General features: G+C 57.7%; 1 protein-coding gene across 8 annotated transcripts in view; it reads left to right on the top strand.

The window, feature by feature from the left end:
- LOC125449982 (RNA-binding protein 10-like) overlaps positions 1-14738 on the top strand; it is a 40950-nt gene that overhangs the window by 14752 nt on the left and 11460 nt on the right. For all 8 annotated transcript variants that reach the window (XM_059643954.1, XM_059643960.1, XM_059643959.1 and 5 more), the window contains exons 6-14: positions 1228-1301; positions 9351-9437; positions 10025-10085; positions 10409-10567; positions 11468-11628; positions 12082-12179; positions 12681-12768; positions 13834-13941; positions 14063-14168. In XM_059643954.1, the coding sequence (XP_059499937.1) occupies positions 1228-1301; positions 9351-9437; positions 10025-10085; positions 10409-10567; positions 11468-11628; positions 12082-12179; positions 12681-12768; positions 13834-13941; positions 14063-14168 (942 nt within the window). The remainder of the gene's footprint in view (positions 1-1227; positions 1302-9350; positions 9438-10024; positions 10086-10408; positions 10568-11467; positions 11629-12081; positions 12180-12680; positions 12769-13833; positions 13942-14062; positions 14169-14738) is intronic.

The raw sequence follows: 14738 nt of genomic DNA, 5'->3' as shown, positions 1-14738 counted from the left end.
CCGCCCCCTGGCTCGCTGTCCCGTGATGTAATCCCCACTCTCCCGCCCCCTGGTTTGCTGCCCCGTGATATAATCCCCACTCTCCCGCCCCCTGGCTTGCTGTCCAGTGATACACCCCCCCACTCTCCTGTACCCTGGTTCACTGTCCCGTGATATAATCCCCACTCTCCGCACCCTGGCTTGCTGTCCAGTGATACACCCCCCACTCTCCTGTACCCTGGTTCACTGTCCCGTGATATAATCCCCACTCTCCCGCACCCTGGTTCACTGTCCCGTGATATAATCCCCACTCTCCTGTACCCTGGCTTGCTGTCCAGTGATACACCCCCCCACTCTCCTGTACCCTGGGTTACTGTCGAGTGATATAAACCTCCGCACAGCCATAACCTGGATCACTGTCCAGTGATAAACCACACCCCCACCTCGGTATCTTGTATCACTGTCCAGTGATATAACGCCCCGCCCGCACTTCTGTACTGGCCAGTGTAGGTTAGGAAGCTGTCTGCTGTTGAGTGGATTGGTGGAGCTGGGTACAGTGTAATTTGCACAGAAGGTGCAGGTGGCCAGGTAAGACCGAATCCACAGTCTTGCTGTTTGCTATTTTCAGAGGTCAGGTCCCAAGCTGGCCTGTGTAAGTAAGGCACCACAGCCTGTCCCTCTATCACTGACGTCAGCAGCCAAGGGCTGGCTTGGTCGGTGTGCATCTCTGCACAGCAATCTAAATTGACGTTCCTGTTGTGTGTTCCGTATATGGCTCTGAGGCGGTGAGGTGAAGTGGCTTTTCTCTCCGTTGTGTGCTTGCACTTCAGTTGTCCTGTTGAGGAAGGAAGGTTTTTTTAGTTGTCTTCAATTTGTGGGTCAATAGCAGTCTGCGCTGGGACTGAGCGGGGAATCCTGTGTTTGTTTCAGCTGGTCGTTGGAGGGGATCATTGCGTCACGGGCTGGCGTTTTGCTTCCTCCCAGCTCTTGGTGGCTCTGGGATGTTGGGGAGAGGAGATGGAGGAGGGTTGTGGGGTGGGGGGTGGTGGTCTCCCTGCTTCGGAGGTAGTTCACGCCCGTCCAGAGGGGCCAGGCTGCCCTGGAGCTGGTCACTGTCATTTTATTCGCCCCTTCCCGTCACTACATCAGACTTGCCCGTGCAAACAGGGTTTCTGAGGCATGCTGAGGAAAGGCTCCTTTGTTGTGATGAACTAACACACTCCGTCTGTATTTGAATGCTGTCTCCAGGTCAGAGCCGTGGTTTCGCCTTCGTGGAGTTTAATCACTTGCAGGACGCTACCAGATGGATGGAAGCCAATCAGGTTGCTCTGCTGCATTTGAACACACACAGACACACACTCACACACAAGTACCATCTCTGTTAGTTGGGAGACCCCAATGCCTGGTTCACACGGCCACATCAGCTCGCTGAGGGCACTGACCACCCAGGTCGCCCCCTTTGCTGCACTTACTGCAGTTACCACCCCACTGGCTTGTTCACGCCACAAAACCTCCCGCCTCCCATCATCTCGTTTGCACTCCCTCAGTTCCAATTCCCTCGTCTTTCCTATCTCCTGCTCCCTGTCTCTCTCTTTCTCTCTCTTGCCCTCTCATCTCCCCCTCTCTCTATTTCTGCCTTCTTTCTGTATCCCCCACCCTCTCTCCCCTTGCCGTCCCTGCCAACCCTGTCATCCACCACTCTCCCTCACTGTTCTCCTCCTGCCTCCTCTACCTACCTTGGTCCTCACTCACTCTCTTCCCCTTATCCCTTCCCCTTTCCCCCTCCCGTGCCTCTCCCGTCTTCCTCATCCTCCATCCCATACCAACTCCCCTAACCCACCCCTCACTACCTTCTCAGCCTCTGCCCCCTCTCACTCTGTCGCCCCCACTTTGCCTGCTCTCATTCTGTTCCTTGCTGTCATTCTTTTCCTGCATTCATCCTCCTGCCCCACTCGCATTCTTTCCATCCATCTCACCCCTCTCCCCCCCTCTCTCCTCTCCCCCCCTCTCTCTCCCCCCTCTCTCTCCCCCCTCTCTCTCCCCCCTCTCTCTTCCCCCCCTCTCTCTCCCCCCCTCTCTCTCTCCCCCCTCTCTCTCCCCCCCTCTCTCTCCCCCCTCTCTCTCCCCCCCTCTCTCTCCCCCCCTCTCTCTCCCCCCTCCTCTCCCCCCTCTCTCCTCCACCCCTCTCTCTCCCCCCCTCTCTCCCCCCCCCTCTCTCTCACCCCCCTCTCTCTCCCCCCCCTCTCTCCCCCCCCCTTCTTCCCCCCCCACTCTTCCCCACCCCCCTCTCCCCCCCTCTCCCCCCCCTCTCCCCTCCCCCCTCTCCCACCCCCTCTCCCCCCCCTCTCACCCCCCCCTCTCCCCCCCCTCTCCCCCCCCCCTCTCCCACCCCTCTCTCCCCCCCCTCTCTCCCCCCCCTCTCTCCCCCCCCTCTCTCCCCCCCCCCCTCCCCCCCCCCCTCCCCCCCCTCTCTCCCCCCCTCTCTCCCCCCCCTCTCTCCCCCCTTCTCCCCCCCTCTCTCCCCCTCTCTCCCCCCCCTCTCTCCCCCCCTCTCTCCCCCCCTTTCCCCCCCTCTCTCCCCCCCCTCTCTCCCCCCCTCTCTCCCCCCCCTCTCTCCCCCCCCCTCCCCCCCCTCCCTCTCTCCCCCCCCCCCTCTCTCCCCCCCTCTCTCCCCCCCCTCTCTCCCCCCCCTCCCCCCCCTCTCCCCCCCCTCTCTCCCCCCCCCTCTCCCCCCCCCTCTCCCCCCCCTCTCCCCCCCCTCTCTCCCCCCCCTCTCTCCCCCCCTCTCCCCCTCTCTCCCCCCCCCCCCTCTCCCCCCCCTCTCTCCCCCCCCTCTCTCCCCCCCCTCTCTCCCCCCCTCTCTCCCCCCCTCTCTCCCCCCCTCCCCCCTCTCCTCTCTCCCTCTCTCCCCCCCCCTCTCCTCTCTCCCCCCCCTCTCCTCTCTCCCCCCCCTCTCCTCTCTCCCCCCCCCTCTCCTCTCCCCCCCCCTCTCCTCTCTCCCCCCCCTCTCCTCTCTCCCCCCCCCTCTCCTCTCTCCCCCCCCTCCTCTCTCCCCCCCCTCTCCTCTCTCCCCCCCCCTCTCCTCTCTCCCCCCCCCCTCTCCTCTCTCCCCCCCCCTCTCCTCTCTCCCCCCCCTCTCCTCTCTCCCCCCCCTCTCCTCTCTCCCCCCCCCTCTCCTCTCTCCCCCCCCCTCTCCTCTCTCCCCCCCTCTCCTCTCTCCCCCCTCTCCTCTCTCACCCCCCCACCCCCCCTCTCTCCCCCCCCCACCCCCCCTCTCTCCCCCCCCTCTCTCCCCCCCTCTCTCTCCTCTCCCTCTCTCTCCTCTCCCTCTCTCTCCTCTCCCCACCCCTCCTCTCCCCACCCCTCCTCTCCCCCCCCCCCCCGGCCTCTCTCTCTCCCCCCCCTCTCTCTCCCCCCCCTCTCCTCTCTCCCCCCTCTCCTCTCTCCCCCCCCCTCTCCTCTCTCCCCCCCCCTCTCCTCTCTCCCCCCCTCTCCTCTCTCCCCCCCCTCTCCTCTCTCCCCCCCCCTCTCCTCTCTCCCCCCCCCTCTCCTCTCTCCCCCCCCCTCTCCTCTCTCCCCCCCCCTCTCCTCTCTCCCCCCCCCTCTCCTCTCTCCCCCCCCCTCTCCTCTCTCCCTCCCCCTCTCCTCTCTCCCCCCCTCTCCTCTCTCACCCCCCTCTCTCCCCCCCCACCCCCCCTCTCTCCCCCCCCACCCCCCCTCTCTCCCCCCCCCTCTCTCCCCCCCCTCTCTCCCCCCCCCTCTCTCCCCCCCCCTCTCTCCCCCCCTCTCTCCCCCCCCCCTCTCTCCCCCCCCCCTCTCTCCCCCCCCCCTCTCTCCCCCCCCTCTCTCTCCTCTCCCTCTCTCTCCTCTCCCACCCCTCCTCTCCCCACCCCTCCTCTCCCCCCCCCCCCCGGCCTCTCTCTCTCCCCCCCCTCTCTCTCCCCCCCTCTCCTCTCTCCCCCCCCTCTCCTCTCCCCCCCTCTCCTCTCTCCCCCCCCCTCTCCTCTCTCCCCCCCCCTCTCCTCTCTCCCCCCCCTCTCCTCTCTCCCCCCCCCTCTCCTCTCTCCCCCCCCTCTCCTCTCTCCCCCCCCTCTCCTCTCTCCCCCCCCCCTCTCCTCTCTCCCCCCCCTCTCCTCTCTCCCCCCCCTCTCCTCTCTCCCCCCCCTCTCCTCTCTCCCCCCCCTCTCCTCTCTCCCCCCCCCTCTCCTCTCTCCCCCCCTCTCCTCTCTCACCCCCCTCTCTCCCCCCCCACCCCCCTCTCTCCCCCACCCCCACCCCCCCTCTCTCCCCCCCCCCCCTCTCTCCCCCCCTCTCTCTCCTCTCCTCTCTCTCCTCTCCCCACCCCTCCTCTCCCCACCCCTCCTCTCCCCCCCCCCCCCCCCCCCCGCCTCTCTCTCCCCCCCCCCCCCCCCCGGCCTCTCTCTCCCCCCCCCCCCCCCGGCCTCTCTCTCCCCCGTCCCGGCCTCTCAGCCACCCACCCCCCCCCCTCACCCACCACCCTCTCCCTCTCTGCCCACTGTGAGACTTCTGCCACTCCACCCCAACCCCTTGCAGAATTGCACATCTTCCCCACCCCCGTCCACCCACCAGCACCACCCCAGACGTCGCACCTGGCCACCAGCCAAGTTGCATTCCCCATGGCTACTAGTTGCTCTCCCAGAACCAGCAACCTCTTCCCCTTTGCCCATTTCGAGTATCAGCTTGCTCCTCAGATCTTCTTCAGCTCAGCGTGCACGGGATAAGCTGGGAGACTCGCGGCCGAGACCGTGGACTGCACGTCACTTCATCCAAAGACGTGGGTGCTGTGGGATGGACACACCGGCCCCTAAGCGCCCCCTGTACCTGCCACCCTAGGCCCCACCATAACGTCCACTCAGATGCAGCACATTCCAGGGAGCAGGCGAGGTTTAGGGATTGCGTGGCTGTGGGCCTGATTGGGTGGGGTTTTTCCCACCTCTGGAAGTGGTGGGGTGGGGTGGGGGTTGTTGGTCCCAGTAGAGTGTGGGCAGACTCTGTGAGATGCAACCTTCCCCAGCAATGCTGAGTTATGGGGGTGGCAGGGAGGGTCACAGTGCAATCTGTTGTTTTCAAACCCCTGCCCCACACACATGCACCCCGTCCCCAACACACAGACACACACACACACACACCCATAGATACCCCACCCCGAGGGAATCTGCACAGCATTGCATCAGCCCGCTGCGCTGCCCCACCCCACCCTGTGCTGGAGGGCCGTGTAGATCAGGCATCCATGTCTTTAATCATGTCTAGTGAATTATAATTTGCCAACAGAAGAAACACAGGTGGAACTGTATATTTGCTGATGAAACTACCTTGTTTTTTTTGTAAAAAGAAAGACAAATGATTTTTAAAGTGTGGGTCACGTTGGCGCAGGCTTGGTTCTGTTTTATGTCTTGATTTTTTTTCAACGGAGAAAGAAAATAAGCAAAAGAACGCGCTGTTTGGAATTGAGCAGGTTCCGGCACCCCTTTCCCCCATCCACTGACACCTGGCTTTGTTGCTGTCTTCTCCAAGCCAGTGTGTCTCTGGGTACCCAGGGGGCCAACCACAATCCCATTCAGGACTGCTGTGACTGGGTGTCTGCCTGGCTCGCCACCCCTTATCCTCCAACCCCTCCCCGGGTGAATCGTTGAGTCATGAGGATTTGTGGTGGGGTGGGGGGGGAGAGGCGGAGGAGGCTTCCAAGTGCCCCCCCCCACTTCCCCCTCCCCGCTGCCTTTAGTACCCTTTTGGAGTAGCTCGATGAGGGTGCCAGGGGCCTGTGAGGAGGAGGAGATTGGAACAGGCTCGCCAATGAGTGCAGGCCTTCCGCATTCTCCCCCCCTACCAGCTGAGCCTTTGATGGACTTCCACCAAATGAGTGTGTGTGTGTGTGTGTGTGTGTGTGTGTGTGTGTGTGTGTGTGTGTGTGTGTGTGTGTGTGTGTGTGTGTGTGTGCGCGCGCGCACGTGCACGTGCACGTGCATGTGAGAGAGTGTGGCAGTCACAGAGAAATGAAACAGTCGCTGAAACCAAGTGTGGAGGCTTAGTGAGGAATTCTAACTGGTGTCACGATGCTGCCTGCTGACAGGCCTTGTCTTTCTCTATTCCCCCCCCCCCCCCCCCCCCCCCCCCATTGCCTCAGGGTAGCATAGCATATGTCAGGACAACGCAGGCAAGAGTTAACAAAGGGTGTGCGTACTGTGCTTGCACCGACCTGTTTCCGTTCACCCCTGTTTAGGAGCATTTACAGAGCTGGGGAAATCGAGCCAGAACGTCTTGCGGGTGGGACAGAGGGGTGACAGTCTGGCTGTGTTGCCTTGACGTACCTCCCCTGGGCAGTGGAGGCAATGGAACCCGGTTGCCCGTGAGTAGCACAAGTGAGGGCCGCCTCCCCCTTCCTGGTTTTATTGGAGTCAAGGTGTTGACTTGGCAGTGAGGTGGAGTCTGTTTTCTTCGGTGTGGAAGCCTTGTGGTGGGCTCAGGCAGATGCGGAGGGACAGGCCCTCTCCTTGAAGGAGCTGTGAGTTGGTCAGTGCTGTGGATGGGAACAAAGGAGCCTTCAGTGGCGCAGCAGCTGTTTGCTTGGTGAGGCGGGGGAAGATTCTTTATAAGACTCCCTCACTGTGAACCCACTGAGCTGTCCACTTGGGGCGTTAGCCTTCTCTTGGGAACAAGCATCACCCAAGATTCTTCAAGATGTCAGAGAGGGGAACTCAGCCAGGGCTCCTGCTCCAGATCACTGTCCTGTGATCCCTGGGTTAGAGAGAGAGAGAGAGAAAGCCAGGGTTCCTGCTCCAGACCACTGTCCTGCAATCCCTGGGTGAGAGAGAGAGCGCGAGCAAGCGAGGGGGTGGAAATCGGCCAGGGTTCCTGCTCCTGATCACTGTCCTGCGATCCCTGGGTTAGAGAGAGAGAGAGAGCAATCCAGGGTTCCTGCTCCTGAGCACTGTCTGGTGATCCCTGAGTTAGAGAGAGAGAGCAAGCAAGCAGGGGGGAGGAAATCAGCCAGGGCTCCTGCCCCTGATCACTGGGGGGCTTAGGGTCAGGAATGAGCCAGGGTCCTTTACCTCTGTCCCAGAAGCTTCTGCAGGGACCTCTGAAATGGATATGATGCTGCCTGACCCAGCCTGCTGTCTGTTTCAGTTCAATACAATATCAGAGTGTAATGTCCTGGGTGATGGAAGTTTGTGGGTGCACTCCTTTGCTGTTGCTCACCTGAGGCCCTTTGAGCTCCTGGTTTTGTGTTGAGAGAAATGAAGCATTAGTGGGAATACTGTTGTTGCTGGTGATCTGTCTCTGCCCTGTGACTTTTTGAGCTATGTGATAAGGTCTGATCAGCAAGGCGATGTGGATTGATTGCGTTGGGTTGCAGGGGAATGTCCATTCACTCGGAAAGCCCCTTTTCCCGTTCATGTTCTCCCAGTTGGTTAATTCTTCTAACTGGAATCTGGGAAATTCTGACGTTAATCCCTCTACTCTGAACCCTTCAATTAGATTCCAGTGGATATGTTACTGCATATGCAAACCTCTCGGAAGCCCTTGATTAGATTCCAGGCTGGATCTCACTCCTGTGGATCTGTTACTCTGTATGTAAACCAGCCCGACTCCCTCAATTGGATTCTAGTCTGTAACTCGCTCACGGTACCTGTGTCTTGTCCGCACACCACTGAACCAGTTGCAGACTCAGTGAGTGGTCATTCCCTGAAAACTAAAGACTTGATAAGTTGTACTGTTGCGTTTTCAATCTCTGCTTGTTGGTTGCTATGATCTTGCAGGGACGAGCGCTTCAGTTGCTAAGAGATGAGCTCTTTTCTGGGAAGGTGATTTTGAGCGGGCTGCAGGCGTAGCATGATTATCTCCACCTCCCTGACTCCAGCTGGAAGCCTCCCAGACAAAATGTCGGGGGAGAACTGTGCAGCTCTGCTGCAGGGTGGGTTTGGGGGAGGGGGATATCGATTCCCGGCCTGCTGCTCCGTTGGGAGGAGGTGCCGTTGTTACGCTGGATTTGCCACCCCTGAGTGCTCTGACTGCCTCCCGCTGGGAAAAGACAAGAATGTGGCACCACGGCAATGGAGCTCAGCTCTGATGTTTTCCCCGCTGTGGTCGAATAGCCCGTTGGGCACCTTAGGCCAGACGCATGCGTCACGTCGGTGAGGAGAGGAGGCCAGAGTAATCCTGCTGCGACTGTACCCGGACGGCACCTTGTTTGTGGCCCGGTGTGCCAGTGACTGGTTTTGCACCGGCCCTCCGGTGACTCATTTCCTAGCGAAAGGGACCCTGTGCGCTAAAAGAGAGCGTGGTACCGGTCCAATATTTGCTCCTCCCATCTCCGTTTTCTCTCTGTTATTCTCTCTCTCTCTCTCTCTCCCTCTCTCTCTCTCTCTCTCTCTCTGTCTCTAAACCATTACTCCTGGCCCTTCCGGACTTGTGGCTGGATCTCTGGGTTGGAAGCTGCTTTGAGGGGGTTGGGGCGAAGGGGAGGAGGCGCGTTGCCTCGCCGGCGTGCGCAGAGACTGCCCCACCCCACCCCCATTTTGGGAGCGTCGCATTTCTGATTTGGGGTTTGTGGGGGTGAGCATGGGCAGGAAGCCGAGGCTGAGCAAGCTACCTCCGAGTCTGTCCTGGCCTTCCCTGAGCGTCTGCAGCTTCTGACCCAAGGGCGTGGCCTCCGGCCCTTTCCTCTCCTGTCGTTCATGTCGGAGTCTGAACCTGCTACCCACCCCCCCCCCCCCCCAACAACTCCGTGCCACGCCATGCCCCTCCCCCGGCTCGTCTGGTGGCCTTCCTGGTTAGTTTCACCGTTGTGCATTCTTGGTGCTGGCTTGTGGCCTCCGGCTGAGGGAGGACAGTCAGCGGCAGGATGGTTGGCTTGCGTCGTCCCGTGGTGGTTTTTTGGTTACGACGTGGAGGAGGCAGTGTTTGCGAGTGGCTGCGGTGTGTGCTTGTGTCCGGAGCCCCACCTGAGCGCTGCTGAAGTGGGCAGCTGCCGCTCTCTCTCTCTCTCTCTCTCTTGGTTTCCAGCAGAACAGGTTGTTGCCTCTCCGAGGAGGCGGGGCCCTTCCTCCCATTCCCTCTTCCACACTGAGTGAGGTGTTCCAATGTTGCTGTGTTGCTACGGTCGAAGGTGTGAGAATTTGGTCGGCTCAGGGCCGGGTCCCTTCCTTCCACAGTCGAAAGGTTGCAGCTGTTTTATTTTCTTGTTTTGTTCCATTTTGTTCTCCGATCTGTCACCTTCTCTGTGTTTATATATTTTTTTGGTTGTTGTTCATTCCTCTCCATGCAGAAGGGTGTTTTCACAATAAGGCATGAGGTTGGGAGCCTTCACTCTGAGCGAGGAACTGATTGTGTCACTCCTGTGTTTCTTGCAGCACTCCCTCGTGATTCATGGTCAGCAGGTCTCCATGTACTACAGTGACCCCAAACCCAAGGCCAACGAGGATTGGCTCTGCAACAAGGTAAGGGCCTGCTGCGTCTTGCTGGGGTCAGTGCTGAGGGAGCCCTGCACGGTCAGGGGGTCAGTGCTGGGGGAGTGGGAATGTAGAGAAGGAGCTTTTCTTTGTCTAACCCCGTACTGTCCCCGTCCCTGGGAATGTTTGATGTTGGGGGTGGGGACAGTGTACAGGGAGCTTTACTCTGTATCTAACCCGTGCCGTCCCTGTCCCTGGGAGTGTTTGATGGAGGACACTGTAGAGGGACCTTTACTCTGTACCTAATCCCGTGCTGCTGTCCCTTTCCTGGGAATGTTTGATGGGACAGTGTAGCAGGAGCTTTACTCCGTATCTAACCCAGTGCTGTCCCTGTCCTGGGAGTGTTTGATGGTGGACAGGTTTGCTGTGTTGTGAGATGCAGCGTTAGAGTTGAAGTTTCTGATGAAGTGCATTTGGGATGAATGAATTCTCAGCACCCTGCTTCTTTTTGGAGCAGTTTGTACGGTTCTCACTTTGTGCTGTATTTGCAGTATTTTACTGTCAAGGTGGTGAGGAATATTGAGGGCATCTGTCAATCCCACCCACGTTTAAACTATTTTGTGTTTGCTTTGCAGTGTGGTGTACAGAATTTTAAACGAAGGGAAAAATGCTTCAAGTGTGGTGTCCCCAAGTCAGGTGAGAGCTACTGATTGGTTTCAGGAAAAAAAATACAGGAAGAATAATTTGTTATTTACATCCATGTGGTTGATAATGCTCACTCTGGGCTGATGTCCAGTCACGAGGTGAGAGATTGGGGGACAGGAGCCAGGGTTCCTGCTCCTGGGTTAGGGAGAGAGAGCTGATATCCTTCATCCCTTCCTGTCAGGCAGCGACTCCACCATTAGTCTCTGAAGGTCCTTGGCGCTGTCATTGTCCCGTGCTCAGGATGTCATCTGTTTGTTTTAATGTGACATCCCTCTCTTTCTCTCTCTCTCTCTCTCTCTCTCACCCATCCATAGAAGGGGAGGTGCGCCTGGTGCCTGGCCGGAAGGACCTACAGCTGCCCCTTCCAGATGGGCCACAGCCATTGCTCAAGTTCCCGCAACCATTCCAACCGCCTCAGTTCCACCAGCAGCACCCAGTACACAATCAGCAGTTCAATGAGAATGCCAATGACAGTAAGTGTGTGATTGCTCTGAGGAGCCTGGCCAGACTGGCATATTTGTCCACATCTGTCGCTGTATAACACTGGGGTACAGTACCGGTGGGGGACGGGTCTGTCGCTGTATTACACTGGGGTACAGTACCGGTGGGGGACGGGTCTGTCGCTGTATAACACTGGGGTACAGTACCGGTGGGGGACAGGTCTGTGTCTGTGTAACACTGGGGTACGGTTCCGGTGGGGGACGGGTCTGTCCCTGTATAACACTGGGGTACGGTTCCGGTGGGGGACGGGTCTGTCCCTGTATAACACTGGGGTACGGTTCCGGTGGGGGACGGGTCTGTCCCTGTATAACACTGGGGTACGGTTCCGGTGGGGGACGGGTCTGTCGCTGTGTAACACTGGGGTGCGGTACCGGTGGGGATGGGTCTGTCCCTGTATAACACTGGGGTACGGTTCCGGTGGGGGACGGGTCTGTCGCTGTGTAACACTGGGGTACGGTTCCGGTGGGGGACGGGTCTGTGGCTGTATAACACTGGGGTACGGTACCGGTGGGGGACAGGTCTGTCCCTGTATAACACTGGGGTACGGTTCCGGTGGGGGACGGGTCTGTCCCTGTATAACACTGGGGTACGGTTCCGGTGGGGGACGGGTCTGTGGCTGTATAACACTAGGGTATGGTACCGGTGGGGGACGGGGTCTGTGGCTGTATAACACTGGGGTACAGTACCGGTGGGGGACGGGGCTGACACTGTTGACTGTGTGGAATTCTTCAGTGATGGCCTTTTGCTATCATCAGTGCTCTGTGTGCCTGGACCTGATGTAGTAAGAAGTTTGCAGGATGGTACTGAACTGCGTGTATCAGACATCTTTAATTGAGGTACCTGAGGTCTGTTGTTTTCTCTTTCCCCGACAGCTGTTATTTTGCGGAACTTGAACCCACATACTACACTAGATGTAATCCTTAACGCGCTGACCCCGTATGCAGTTTTATCGCCCTCCAATGTGAGGCTTATCAAAGATAAGCAGACACAGTTGAATAGAGGTTTTGCCTTTATACAGCTCTCAACCATAGTGGTAAGTCGTGATCACTTCATTGTTAAGTGACTTTGTTTTTCAGTGTGGTATTTGAGCTCATCAGATCATTGTTGGTATTGCACAATGAACGGTCTGTATCAGGCACATTGGTTTGGAATGCAGTGCTCTCAGGATAGGGGCAGGTTGGGGTTCATCTACACTGTTCCCCATCATACACTCACTGGACAGAGACAGCTTGGGGCTAGATACAGAGTAAAGTTCTCACAACAGTGTCCCCCCTCCCCCCACCCCGTCAAATGCTCCCAGGACAGAGACAGCATGGGGCTTGATACAGATTGGAGCCCTCCCTATGTTCGGGAAGAGTTGTCCACAGTCCGAGCTGGTCTTATATTCTGTGACTTTGAGTCTGGAGAGTGATGAGGTGTTTCTCTGGCAGGGGTGTACATGCTTGTTGCTGTATTCAGAGAGACTGTCTTTTTGTCTGATTTGAAGGAAGCCTCTCAGCTGCTTCAGATCCTGCAGTCACTGCAGCCTCCTCTCAACATCGATGGCAAGACAATTAACGTTGAATTCGCAAAAGGTACCAAGAGGTATGTTTTTATTTTTGCCCAGGCAGGGGCACAGTATCAAAGTGACTAAAATGTATTGTATTTGGTTCTCTCAGAACTCTCCGTTGATAAATGGTTAGGCCCACTCGCTGGTCTCCAGCATGGGCTGTTAGAGCATGTAACTCCACCTGAGAGAACAGATCAAGTTGTAACTGAAAGGCTGACTCTCCTGCATCCTGTGCTGACCCTCAGCCAATGGTCTGCTGCCTGTGCGTACCCTCTCCTCACTGTGAACTGGTTCGTGCCACTTTTGGCAATGAGTGAGTCTCTTTGGTTAGCGCGTGCAGAGCTGTTCAGTTGCACACTCGGGGCTCCCAGCATTCGATGATCCTGGGGATTTATAGAACTGCGGGTGAAGTAAAATTTCCGATTAAAAGTTACTCTTTTTTGCTGAGCTCATCTGGGGCTGAGTTGTCAGTGGCACCTGTCTGTGAAGAGTTTGAAATCCTCTTTCTGCACCTCCCCTCTCCCCTTCTGTTCCAGGGACGTGGTGCTGACTGATGGGAGTCGGGCGAGTGCTGCGTCTGTGGCCAGCACAGCGATTGCTGCCGCGCAGTGGGCAGTCAACCAGGTGAGTGGGAGAAAGAGAGAGCAGCGTGCGTGACAGAGACAAGAGAGCACTGAATATAGGGCCTGAAGTGTGCCTGGTTGGCACAGCTGTTCCAACTTCCCTTCCAGCCGGCAGCCAGGTCGCACCCTGGGCCGCATCTCGGGATGTGGTGCAGGTCAGCAGTTCTACACCTAAGCACATCAGGAATAGAAGCTGGAGGAGATCGTCTGACTGCTCGAGCACCCCCCCCCCCCCCCCCCCCCCATCATCCAGTAAGATCGTGGCTAGCATTTTCGTGGACTCAGCTCCACTTAACCCTGTTCACTATAACCCTTAATTTCTTTACTGCTCAAAAGTCTGCCTTAAAACATTCAGTGGGGTAGCTTCAGCTCCTTCAATGGCCAGGGAATTCCACAGATCTTACTCCCCTATGCTCAACCTCTTCTTGTGAACCAACTCTCTCAACTCCTGGAGCCAGGACCACAAGAAGCTTTGGATTCCCCAGAGACTCGGTGTGAGTCGGCCTGAGGAGTACACGCTGTTGGACGTGATAGGGACTGGTACAGCAGGAACGGCGTGTGGTTCCGTGAATGCTGGTTCCAGCAGTCGCCCTCACCCACACCCACCCCTTCCCCTTCCCAAACAGGAGGAGGCCTTGCGGCAAGATTGCTCTGCTCTATCGTTGGTTTTTGTTTTGTGGACGTCGCCGACCAGGCCAGCATTCATTGCCCGTCCCTAATTGTCTAGAGAAGCATTTTGCAAGTCAGCCCCATTGGCTGTGGATCGAGAGTCACGTGTAGCCTGCGCTCGGCAAGGATGGCGGATTTCCTTCCCCAGTAATCGGCAGCAATTTCATGATCACCACGAGACTTTTAATTCGCAGTATTTTCAATAACTGGGTTTAAATTCCACCATCTGCAGGATTTGAACCCAGGTCCCCAGCTATTACCTGGGTCTCTAGGTTAGTCGATGAGAGATAGTAGCACGGGGCCTTGCCATTAAACACTTCTGATGCGTCCTTCTCTGGAAAGGAGTTTGGATTGCCCAGGCTGTTGCCCTCTGACGTTTGCCTCCTGCTCTCTGCAGAGTTCAGATTCTGATAACCAGAGCGCGTGGCTGAATCAGGATGGGCAACGAGGAGATTACCCGTACTATCATCAACACGACGACGGCTACCAGCAACAGTACTCCCAGGTCAGTTAGTCTGCTTGTCTGGGCAGGATCCTGGAGCTCCCACCGCTGCTCCCCTGTTGTATCTGACCCTCCCGTGCTGAGCCCCGATGCTCACAGGTTGTTTGTGTTTGTGTTCGGGCAGGGCTGCAACCAGTACTCTCAGGACTACCAGCGGAGCTCCGAACAGCAACAGAAGGGCACTGGGCGATCGATACCGCCCACTACGTACGAGGCACCACCCACGACAGGTCAGTCGCAGTCACCACCCCGCTAACCCCAAAGCAAAATGCCATTTAATTGCGCATCCCTTGCTCGCTTGTCATCATGTCCTTCCAGGCTTTACACACCTGACTAAGCAGATGCAGAGCATCTGAGTTCCCTTTCAGATCACACACCGCCCTGACATGGAAATACTTTACCATTGCTTTGCTCTCATTGCATTGAAATTGGTGCAGAACCTGTCCTCGGGGAGTGTTTGATGGGGAGCAGTGCAGAGGCAGCTTCAGTCTGTATCGAACAGGTCTGTTGTACCTGTCCTGGGACAATGTAGAGAGATCATTACTTAACCCTGTTCTGTCCCTGTCCAGGGGGTGTTTGATGAGGCAGGGGAGGGGCTGCATGTAGAGGGAGCTTTACTCTGTATCTAACCCCACCGTCCATGGGACTGTATGATTGGCAGGGCGGGGGGGGGGCAGTGTAGAGGGAGCTTTACTCCGTATCTAACCCCACCGTCCCTGGGAGTGTTTGATGGGGGAAACAGTGGAGAGGGAGCTTTATTCTGTACCTAACCCAATGCTACCCCTGCCCTGGGAGTGTTT

Source organism: Stegostoma tigrinum, unplaced genomic scaffold (assembly GCF_030684315.1).
Source record: "Stegostoma tigrinum isolate sSteTig4 unplaced genomic scaffold, sSteTig4.hap1 scaffold_350, whole genome shotgun sequence".
In the NCBI taxonomy this organism is placed as follows: Eukaryota; Metazoa; Chordata; class Chondrichthyes; order Orectolobiformes; family Stegostomatidae; genus Stegostoma; species Stegostoma tigrinum.
This window is presented reverse-complemented; position numbering and strand designations above follow the sequence as displayed.